The sequence below is a fragment of the Hirundo rustica genome, chromosome 3 (genome assembly GCF_015227805.2).
Source record: "Hirundo rustica isolate bHirRus1 chromosome 3, bHirRus1.pri.v3, whole genome shotgun sequence".
In the NCBI taxonomy this organism is placed as follows: Eukaryota; Metazoa; Chordata; class Aves; order Passeriformes; family Hirundinidae; genus Hirundo; species Hirundo rustica.
The window spans coordinates 58,288,120-58,300,045 of NC_053452.1; the positions used below are offsets into that span (position 1 = coordinate 58,288,120).

The 11,926-nt window shown below is 39.8% G+C and overlaps 1 protein-coding gene across 1 annotated transcript in view; it reads left to right on the forward strand.

The window, feature by feature from the left end:
* The window catches only part of FNDC1 (fibronectin type III domain containing 1), a 62,535-nt gene extending 51,358 nt beyond the window's left edge, over window positions 1–11,177 (forward strand). The window contains exons 16-20 of the mRNA XM_040060268.2: window positions 3,752–3,831; window positions 5,519–5,548; window positions 7,229–7,390; window positions 8,093–8,215; window positions 9,658–11,177. Of these exons, the coding sequence (XP_039916202.2) occupies window positions 3,752–3,831; window positions 5,519–5,548; window positions 7,229–7,390; window positions 8,093–8,215; window positions 9,658–9,773 (511 nt within the window). The 3' untranslated portion in view covers window positions 9,774–11,177. The remainder of the gene's footprint in view (window positions 1–3,751; window positions 3,832–5,518; window positions 5,549–7,228; window positions 7,391–8,092; window positions 8,216–9,657) is intronic.
* Window positions 11,178–11,926: the final 749 nt, after the last annotated feature.

Genomic DNA, 11,926 nt, shown 5'->3' on the forward strand with positions numbered 1-11,926 from the left:
GAAGATGATGCAAAGGGCTGGACAGCATCTACTCAACCATTAAATCCAGTCTTCTGCAGTCAGAAACATTATAATCCTTGCCATAAACGTTTCAGTCTACTTCCTGAGCATGGTTAGGCTTTCTCCTGCCTTTTTCAGGAAAGCCTGATGGGAGTAGCTGGGTTGTCAGTGCCTAATGGGAATAGCTAGGTAATCTCATGATTTAAAGCACTGTCCTTCACTCCCGTATCTCCACATCTCCTGAAATCTTTCTTTCTGTTCAATTGGGTTTTGTTCCATCTGGGGATATTTTGATCCCACAGTGCCTGCTACCAATTCCAGTGTTGTAGAGAGTATTTCATGGGAGGTTCTTAAACATTTACTCAGGGCTTACAACTGCAAACAGAGCCTGGATCTTCTGTTTCAAGGGGCCAGAGGCACAAAAAAATTCTATTTCTTTTCTATATCTCCTTTAAAACAAAGCCATGGTATGCCCAGCAAGCAGCATCAACCACAGGTGGGTGCTTTGTGCCACCAGGGCCACACCAAAGAGCTAAGATGTCCGTTATACCATTGTCCTCTGCAAGTGGTAGACCTCTGTTGCACATACCTGCCTCACACCAGCTCTGTGGGAAGCTCCTCTTCCAGCTTGGCTCTAATGTCTTATTATAAAATTATTTGTAAATATTGATGAGGGATGTAGTGTTGGGCTGTTTTAGATGGAGGGAGACACTTTGCATTAACCTGTGAATGTGCAGGCACTGATTTACACATTTTTCTTATGGAGGAATGGTGTCGTTGTAGGAAGAGGATTTTAGCCCTTGCTGGGGGGGCGTGCATCCTACCATCTCAGCCTGCCACTGAACAGAGTGCAGGGCTGAGGATCCATGTAGGCATGCCTTCAAAAAGGAATTTGCAGCTAACTAATTTAAAAAAACCCACCTGCTTCCCTAATTATCATGGTGAGTGATTATCTCACTTTGTGCTGTGATTGCCAGCTATTTAATTCCAACAGAAGGGAGACACTTTGAATTAAGTCAAAGAATAATTTTGCTCCAGATGACAGGTATGTTGAACAATTAGTCATGTAGCCTAAATGAAAAAATATGTTGTATATTCAATGCCCCTTTACAGTTCCCTGTATATTTTCTTGACATATCACTAGAATTGATATATAAAATCTCAAAGGAAGTTTTTTCTTAGGAGGGAAAAGCCTTTTTCTTGTCTGTATCAAAAATGAACAACAAATGGTACTGCATCTGTTGTGATTCTTCTCTGCCTAATGCTAACAATTAATACAGTTCTGCCTAAGCAAAGTGTAAATCATATTATATATTGCAAATTTTGTTCATGTATTTATGTGATGAAAACCAGTCGAGTTATATTGATTTGAGATTTCCTGGCAAATTCATCAGCTTAAGGATTCTGACTAATGAAAATGTCAGATTCCTGGACCTAGAATGGCTTTGGAAATTTCTTTTTTTATTTGTCATGTCTGAGAAAGAAATATATCCCGACTGCATTATTTTATTGACATTCTTAATACAGCAGTCATAGCATTGTCTATGTTTAAATCACAGGTCAGCAAGTCATGAGATCTGGCTCTCTTTCTGGTATGACTAGAGCCTTCTTGTGTATATAAAGGCTTAGGAATCAATTTTCCAATTTAACAGAGAAAAATGTACTCATGACTTCTTAGCTGTTTTTTTTTAGACAGGCAGACAGGCAACATGAACCATCATATGCCCTAGATGGTCTTCTATATGTGTAACAGGACAGCTGAATGCACTGTTGTCCTGATTGCATAGGTAATCAGTTCCTGCATTATGCATTGGATAAAAATCTGCGTGGTTTTCCCCACTTAAAGAGGTGCACATGGTTCTTACGCATCTCTTGCTCCTGTTTTGAGAGGGATTATGGCACGCATATGTCTGATGGGAATGCTTTGAGGCTACCATGAGTACATGTGTATTAAGTGTATTTAAAGGGTTACTCAGACAGTGTCACTGTGTTGAAAGGTGGTATCTGATTATACTTCTTTGGAGGCAGTGGGAAGTCAGGATCCACACTTTCCACTATGCTTTGAAGCATTATGGTAAAGGTATAGGCTGGAAAACACTTTTCTCCTGCTCTTCTGAAGCAGTTACAGCAAACACTGAGCTAAGTCAGGAAAGCTTGGTGCTGCAGCTCTTTCAGGAACCAGAGTGAGGAATTGCTGCCTCGTGTCCCTTCCCTGTTCATAAAGATCAGTTTGATTTTAAGGCAAAGCATTCACCTTACTTGACAAAAGATATTCCTTTTAATGGAAAAAAAAAAATTTAAAAAATCAGTGTTGCCAAAGGGCTGGTTCAACCATGTTCCCTCCTGTTTATTGTTGTGAATAGTTTAATGTGTTCTTAGCTGTGCTTAGGCCGGAGAAGAGTCTTTCAGGGGTGACCTCCAGGCCCTGCTATGTGGTTAAATCCAAGAGGAACAAAAAGAGCTGATGGTAGAGGAAGGTGCATGTGGTAAATATCGAGTGGCAGACTAAAACCAGCCAAGTCCTTGCGACAGGATTGTGTTGAATTTCCCTGCTGTCTGGTAAAGCATGAGCATGTCTCAGCCCAGTGTGGCCCATGCAGATGAAGCAGCACTGCAGGTTTTTGTGCAGGATGGGCAGAGCTTCACCAGGAAGAGCAGCCTGATGTTTTTGATGGCCCTTTTGACTCCCTTTCATCAGCTGTGATACATCAGGCCTGCTATTCAGGTGGGACACTGTCGTGTGAGGTAATCCAGTGCTTGGTGGCAACCATCCATGCAAGTAATCACTTGCCCTGTTATGTGTGTGGAGTTTTTGGACATGCATGCTTTTGGATGAGAGGCTAAATCAAGATCCAAGTGCTATGTGGATATTACAGAAGCACAGTAATTTTAAATTTTTTTAAAATTAATTTCTTTACAAGAATGAAATTGAGCAAGCAGGCAAGAAAGGAAAACCGAAACTCAGGAATTTAAAAAATTCTGTGCTGGAAATTTTTCAATAATCTTCCATTCTAGCTGGTTTCTGTTGGACTGATACCAATATAAAAGGTGAAAACATTAAACTGGGGAAAATATGTCAGGGTAGGCATCAACTAAAAATCATTGTATTTGAAAATGAACTAAAAATGTACTTACATATATTCTTCTCTAAGGGTGAGGATAAAATTGCTTCTATTGAGCAAAGAATGGAGTTCTAGTGGTGATTCATGTGCTTAGAGTTAAGCATGTGATTTAAATACTTTGGAGGAACCAGTAAGACATCATGTGATGCTTTCTTCTTTTACTTAAGTATTGTGATCTTAATGCTGGAGTTTTTACAGAAAGATCAAAAGCTTAGCTTCTGATCTCATAAATCTGATGCAGTTTCAGTTTGCAGTGTATAACCACTTCTTTCCCTAGGAGTTAATCTGGTTTAAAACTTTTCCTGAGATCAGAATTTGATTTCCTTGCAACTTTTTCTTTTAGTCTTTTGTTATTAGTTTTGTAGAAAGTGGATGTCATTGTATGTGGTTTTTGGAAGGGAGATGATATATAAATAAGTGTTCCAAAAATATGCTTGGGAGCAATTGCAAAAAGGAGACATTTGTCTGTAACAGCCAGCTCATACTCTGGCTCAGTATCCATCTCCATTCAATGCAAATGATACTCAGTAGAATTCTTCTGCTTTGATTCTTACCCTGTTTTAGTATTATTTTATAATTTAGCCATTGCAGTGGAATCTGTTTCAATATTCTTTCTCCTCTCTTCTCAGGTATTATTTTAAAGTCCAAGCAAGGAATCCCTTTGGTTATGGACCTGTTAGCTCTTCAGTCTCATTTATCACAGAATCTGGTATGGTTTGCATTTTATTTTCATCTCAAAACTCATAATAACAGATGTGGCAGGGAAATGACTGTAACCCGCATGCCAGTAACAGTGATTATTTTGGACTTGCTGCTTTCGTATTATGTTGGGGTTTTTTAACCCTAATTATTTGTTTTCAGTTAAGCTAGGAAAAAAATACGCACTCCTAATGCCACTATGAAAATCTAAGTGATGTTTAAGTCAGTTCCAGGGGAACAGGAAGTTGAATTTCAAATACAAAGGGATACTAATGTTCAACAATACAGAAGCAATGGGAAGTTTAAGGCCTTTGAGAGATTGACCAAACATTTAGTGAATTAGTTTCCTAATTGTGAACAGCAAAACAGTTGGAAGCAGTTGTCTCTAAAGGAAATATAGAAAGCAATAGTTTCATCAGATAGGCAAAGTTCTCTGTTGTTTTTTGGTGGTTTTTTTGACAAGGCATGCTGCTCTTTCACAGGGCTGATAGTACATTCCAGAGCAATACCCCCTTCTAAAAATAGGAGGTTAAATTAGCTATTTTTTGCCTGTTTCTTCTACTTCCATCAAGCCAGAGGCCAGTGACTCCTCTGAATAATGAAGGACAAATTTTTCAGTCTTTACTTGAGTGAAAGATCTTGTTGTTTCTTGCAAATTTTGCCCTTTCAGTGGCATGGGGTTTATGCGGTCTCTGCCCTTGCTCATTTGACTTCACTCTGTAGTGCTCACTTCAGAAGCTCCACTAAGAACCATGAAAGTAAATCATCACAGAAGGGAGACAGAAATGCAAGATAAGTCAGTGGTCCTGGATCATGTATTCAGAATTTCACTACATGAATAAGAAGCTCAAGTATATTAAGCATAATATTTGACATTGCCCTGGTGGCCAAGAAGGTCGATGGCATCCCGGCCTGGATCAGCAGTGGTGTGGCCAGCAGGAGCAGGGCAGGGATTGTCCCCCTGCACTCGGCACTGGTGAGGGCACACCTCACGTCCTCCATTCAGCTTTGGGCCCCTCGCTACAAGGAAGACTTTGAGGTGTCGGGATGTGTCTAGAGAAGGGCAGTCAAGCTTTGGAACAGGCTGCCCAGGGAAGTGGTGGAGTCCGCATCCCTGAAGGCATTTAAAAGACACGTAGGTGTGGCACCAAGGGACATGGTTTAGTGGAAGACTTGGCCGTGCTGGTGTGACAGTGAACTCATTGATCTTAAAGACCTCTTCACAACCTAAACAACTCCATGATTCTGTGCTGTATCTTGCAGATCGTTTTCCTGCTACCAGCATATGGCCCTGAATGCCTAGTTTTCCCATCCAAAACCAGCTCCTTTGTGATCCTTATTTAACATGTTTAATACAACAAATTTAAAGTTTTGTTTGCAGCACTGATCTTTCATTTGTCAGGGCCAAAGGTGGCTTTGCAGCTGGCACAAGTACAAAAACTAGTTGTTAAATGCAAGCTATAGTTACAGTGATGGAATAGGTCATAAGAAAAAGAAATTGCTAATTCACAGTGCTCTTCTAATGCAAGTGTAAGGTTTGAGCTGATGGGAATATTCAATAAAGAATGCCATCTTAGGATGAATCACCTTACTGAAAATGTTCCATCAGTTACTCCATATGTTTTATGTTATTAAAACAAGGTTTGGAACAAATTGCTAAATTTTCTATGTGGTTTGTTTTTTTTTTTTTCTTCTAGACAATCCTCTCCTCATTGTCAGGCCACCTGGTAAGTCTAAGTCTGTTGTTTTGTTCATGAAGTGCATAAAGCCTGTGCAAAACAGTTAGAATATAGGAATTGGAAACATTTAAACATGCAGTTTTAGGTACAGTTTTATGTGGGAACAGGTAGTAATTAATGGGACTAATTAATAAAACAGGTTTTTTTTCTTAGGAGCCCTTATTATATTTTCTGAAGAGAAATCTTGTAAAGACAGGTTCAAGTAAGCACTTGATTTTGGCCCATCTTTTTCCCTGGTACAACAGCTTTAATTGCTCGGTAAAAAGCAGTAAACTATGTTACTTCAGCATCTGTGTCCTTCAGTTGCCTAAGCATAGCTTGAATAGCACGATCAGGTTTCTCTCAAGTTCTGGTGCTCATCTGTACAAGTCATCATGCCCTTATAAATGCTAAAAAATTCAAGGATTTGTTACTGACCTAAATAATATGCCACAAAGCTCTTCAGCTTGCTTTGTATTTCCAAATTTGCAATAAGCTAGTTTGGCCCATAATCAGAAGATCTGATTTCCTGGTGCTGGGACTAACCTTGCTGACATAAACATTGGTTGTGTAACCCCAGGCAGTACGTGCTCTTAGAAGAGACGCAGGAAAAAAGACATTGTGGTTATCATGCTTTGTAAGCTTTCCTAAGGAGTTAAAATGGCTGGTTCTGGATTTTTTTACCACACTTTTAATTAAAACAGTGTCCAGTGTATCCCTTCCTTCTCCATTTTACTGTGCTTCCTAGTCTGGTTTCTTCGTGTCCTCGGAAGTCTCTGAGAACTGCTGATCAGTGATTGCTTCTCACATGCGAGTATTTGCAGGATTTGGTCCGCGAGTCTAGTGAGAGGAAGAATGACTAACAGAGGAAACTTCCAATCTCATTTGTACACCACCTAGAAATAGCAGAGTAAAAGCAGGGCTTTGGGCTCTAGCTAGAGAGAAGAAATACCAGTTATCACATTGGAAACTTTTTGTATCATTCTGTATACATTAATACAACAGCAATTTCAAAATAAATTATATTGTCTTGCTAGTACAAAGCAAATATTTAGGTAAGCCAATAGGAATATTTATTATTTTGCAATGCAATTAAGCAGTTTTTCTGCAGCAATGCTCTGAACTGATTTCCCCAGGAAAGGTCTCACTTGTCTATTATTGGAAACTAATCTGTTTTGATGTAATCTGGGAAAACAAAACAGAAAAGTACATTTGTGATAGGATCTTTTAAACCAAATAGCAAGAAGAGACTTCACGGGCTGTTGCTCACCACAGAGCTCTTAACATCTGTTCTTCTGTAAAAGGGTTATGTTTTATAGTCTTAAAATGCAAGTTGCTGTCAGACTTAAGATCAGGCATTAAGAAGAGAAACTGTGTAATACTAGGTAGAGAAGAAGTCTTACTGAGATAACTAAGACTGTTTACTTAAAGCTGTGGTTCAGTACATGAAATCATATTTTAATCATTTTAACAGTTATTTTTGTCTACTGCCTAGAAGGGATTTAATAAAGTCTCTGACTTTATTTTTAATAATTTTTTTCATGATGTACAATTTCAGAATATAAAAAAGTCATGCCTTAATCTGTTGCAGTATGTCTTGTGAAACATATTACTAGATGTTAAACTCTGCAAAATTTGTACTGAAGTGTTAAAGTCTGTCCCTAATGTGGAATTTATTTTTTCTCCAAGGCGGTGAGCCTATCTGGATCCCATTCACTTTTAAATATGACCCCACCTACTCAGACTGCACTGGCAAGCAGTACGTGAAACGAACTTGGTACCGCAAGTTTGTAGGAGTGGTTCTTTGCAACTCCTTAAGGTACAAAATTTACCTCAGTGATGACCTGAAAGGTAGGCACCGAAATTAATTTCCTGCTACATGATTACTTGTCTCTTCATCTTCTGGTTTTCTTCCTTTCATATGTGTCACAATTGTGTGACCACTGTGCGAGAGTCCTTCTCTCAAGAATTAGTGGTAGCTCTTACACAGGTGCATTGCCTGAGAGATAATGAAAAAAACTTCCCATATTGTTGAGCTGGGGTAATGGGATCATCTCAATGGTCTTTCAGACTATGCTAATGTCTACTCTAGTGCCTTGGTATAGTATCAATACAGGGTTTGACTAATAAGAGATAAAGAGTCCTGTCTGTTTGAGAAAGAGAGCTCCACAGTTTTTAATATTCGTGTGAGAATATTAAAACTAATCAAACTAATGGTATTGACATATTGAAAGTTTTTTACTTTCACATGATATATTTCAACTAATCCATTTGAAATTCTCTCCACCTGTCACCTGTGGTACACTGCCCATGAACTTGAAAGATGGGGACTACTCCTTACTGAGCTGTAACCCATTTATTTTCCATAATTTCTGCTTCCATACTATGAAGGTAGCATTCTCCGTCTTTCCAGTCACTGTTTGTTCATTGGTAATACTGTGTGTGTCACTGAACATTCTTCCTCCTTTCTTCCACACCTACTCTCCTGGTGGTAGAGAGCATCCCAAAGAGAAGTATTGCTGAGTTAAGTAATCTGTCTGTATCACTCTTCAGATACCTTCTACAGCATTGGGGATAGCTGGGGAAGGGGTGAGGACCACTGCCAATTTGTGGATTCACACCTGGATGGAAGAACAGGACCTCAGTCGTACATTGAAGCCCTGCCCACGATCCGAGGTACAGCAATGTGGGAGTGGGATGCTGGCTGGGAGCCTGTTATCCCATCTGTAGGATTAAGGGGTAAGGAGCAGAGCACAGAGTGGAGCTCTGTCCACAGCTGCTGGCAGTTCTCCGAGGAGTCCAGCTGATGCAGTAGCTGAGAAAAGATTATGCAAGTCCCAGAGGACTTGTGGGTGCAGAGAGACAGAGACACAGACAGAAAGAGAGGGGCATATGATGCAAGTACTATGCAGCAACAAAATGCAAAAAAACCCACCCAAAAATAATTGTATAAGTCTATGAAATCTTTCCTTTATTGGTAAGACCTGCTTCATTGAATTGAGATGCAAAACCTCTTGCATGTACCTAAAGAGACCAGCTACATCTTTGCAAATACAGCTTCTGTGAATGATTTCTATTAGTTCCTTCAATGCAAAACACAAAGGAATATGTCTAGTGACTTAAGGTCAGTACTTTTATTCTGGCCTGGTAGATACCTATCTCAAAGGGAAAATTCTTAACCTTGAAGGACTTCCTCTGTGCAAATTGCTCACCTCACGTAGCCAGGTAGAAGACAGGTTGCTTCATACAATGAAACCAATCATGGAAGTCAGCCAGTCTTTTCAGTAAGTCTGTTGGTTTAAATTATTCAGTTAGCTTTAGTGGTTTCCATGTTAAATTATGTGTTGATATTCTTTGCATGGTGGCGTTACCAGGAAGAAACTGAAATAGTCATTGATATTTATATATCACTGTGAAGTACTGCACTTCTTAGCTCAGAAAACAGATGATTAATCCAGATGTGTATATACTAGGTCTAGGAGACAGAGATAGAGAGCACACAGAAGTTTTATTATTGGCACAAACCATGGGTGTTTCAGATGTTCCAATGCACGAGCTATGTGGACAAGAATGCTGCACGTCTTCTAATGCTTTAAGCAGTCACATTCTTTCTGCAGATAAATTAGAAGGGGGAGGAAAGGCTTAAGTCAGTATTTACTGCATGAAATGATACCTTTTTGTTTTGTGGAAAGCTGACTTTTGCTGATAGTCTCTTAAGCCCTGTGAGATAATGTGATTTGATGGTATTTTTTGCCCCAGAGTCCTTCATATACTTAAATTGATTTAGAAACTTCATAAACACAGCTGAAATATGCCCACCTTTTGGAGTGAAATGCAGAAGCTCTTTGGCAGACCACAGCATTACGCAATAGTTAAAGAGATTTTGAGCAGTAAAACCAATCAAAGCTACAAGAAATATGAAGGACCAGAGTTAGATCATTCAAGAAAGATCTCAGCCAAATACCAGGGCTAGCCAATACCCTTTTGATACAACTCCCTGCCAGACAGTTTATAAATTTTCGTTTGCACTGTGGGATTGACTCTCACTGCATCTGCAGCCTTTGTTAAATTGCTGTGTCTGTGTTCTGGAGTACAAATGGGTGTTTTTCTCCCGACAGGGTATTACCGCCAGTACCGCCAGGAGCCTGTATCATTTGGACGCATTGGATACATGACACCCTATTACTATGTGGGCTGGTATGAGTGTGGTGTGCCCATCCCAGGGAAATGGTAGCAGTCTGCTTTCCTTAGGTCTTAGGTAGACCGTGCTTTTCAAATTATTTCTACCAGAGGACTGTGAGCAACTGATTTGGAAAAGGAAAAAAAAGATAAATGGGGCAAACCAGTGAAGACCAGCTGCGCAAGAAACCCTCGTGAAGACAAACATGGACACCTTTTACCAGCCTAAATCTGTGGTGCTACTTGATTTCTGCTTGGAAGCAGGGATAGGATATAAGTTTGGTGTCCTACCTTCTTCCTCTTCTGTGTCTTTAAGGCACAAAGAGAAGGTTGCAATGTGTGCAACCTGTGAAAATTAGAACTGTATTAGCCATGAAAATTTGGAAGTTTATTATATCTTACAGGAACGACCTAAGCATGCTGTGCTTGCTTAATGAGAGGCTAAACTGTCTTTTGCTGCCCAGTGGGGCTCCCCTATGCAATCATGCCATGTAACTGGCCACCCACCAAAGGCAGTATATTCTCCCGAAGACTTAACCCTGTGGGTTCACCCACTGCTGGACTAATCACCGGGTCACAGTGTAAATTCACTTTGAGATATATCTGTATCGATATCTATATAAATACAGTACTGTACATCTGCAGAAATACTTCTTAGAGATGCTGAGATCTTCTTGTTCACTAGATAAATATGTTTGGAATTTTTATGTAAAAGGTGCTGTTAATTCTTTGAAATATTGCTATGCACAATATATTAACCGAGGAAAGAGCTGTATTCTTCTTGTGAGTACTGTTGATATAACATTTGAATTATTGATCAAGACCTGTGTCCTACTTCCTTGGCAGCCTTTGGACTGGCTATGCAGTGGGATTCTACCCCTCTATCCATGTTAGCGTGGCACTGTATAGTCCAGCAAAAGCACATACACAGCACTTCAACAGCATCAGTTAAGCTTCATATCCTTTACTATTTAAAAGTTTTAGTGCAACTTTCCTTCAATCCATTCTCATCTTATTTTGTATGTTATTTATTCCTTGTCAGTATCTTTCATGTTACTGTGCAGAGGCATAGGATGAGCAATTTGGAAATTAGAAACTGCTTTTAACTTACTTGCTCTCCAAAAGGCAGCCCAAGTCACCAATACAGGAGTCAGCTAGCAGGAAGCTCATTTGATCATGGGGATAAATTGGGATACACTTCTTTTTAAGTACTACCAACATCTCTTCCAAACAGACAAGAAAGTGACATGAACGAAAGGTGTAATGATTATTTTTTTTAAAAGGCATTTGGAAGCTTGCAATAATGTTTCATGGTAACAACTCAACAGTGCTCGTGTTAGTAAGACTCACCTGTTCTAGCAGCCTGGGAGAGTAGCAGTAACCTGGGGGATAGATCCATTCTCTGGTCCATCTTTCACTCTTGTTCCAGCTTACATGTAGCATAGGTCCAACATCTCTTGGGTTGCTTCCTGTAGTTATTTTAAATTGTATGGGGGCAAAAAAGGGAATTAAATTAATTAAAAGAGCATTTCATTTTTCATGGTGATTTGGGTTTTAACTTTTTTTTTTTTTTTCACATATTTTTGCTTCAGTACAGTGCCAAATACATGGTCTTGAAGTATAACTTTTTTTCCCTAATAAACCTATGATACATGGTTCCGTTTCTATTTCAACCTTTCTGGTCATCTGTGTCAAGTAATCTAAGTGAGAAATTGTTAGCTTTCAAAAAGCCCTCCTTGGGAGAGGACTAAGTGTCAACTTTTTGTAAGGGACTGGAAGCATGTGAATGTGTTGTTCTCTTTCAAAGATAGTTAGCAGCTAGTGTGGCATTACCAAGGGCAAATCATTGTCTTTGCTGAAATGACCGCTGCCCTGCACAGGGGAGAAAAGGGAATGTCATTGGCTTCTGCAAAGCACTTGGCATGGTCTCCCACTATCCAGTTGGAGTGAAACTGGTGGAATATGGCTTGGAGAGCTGGTCTTTAAGGCAGATGTGAAATTAACTGTGTTGTGAGGCTCAAAAGATTGTGATCAAAAATAGCACAAAGTCCAAATGACAGCTGGTTGCAAGCGCCACCCCCAGGGGCCAGTACTGGCTCCAGTATGGTCTAATGACCTGGACAGGGGAATGGAGTGCATGGATAGAGTGCACCATCAGCAGGCTTGCCACCGATGCTAAACTGGGGCTGGGGAGTGACTTATGTGCTG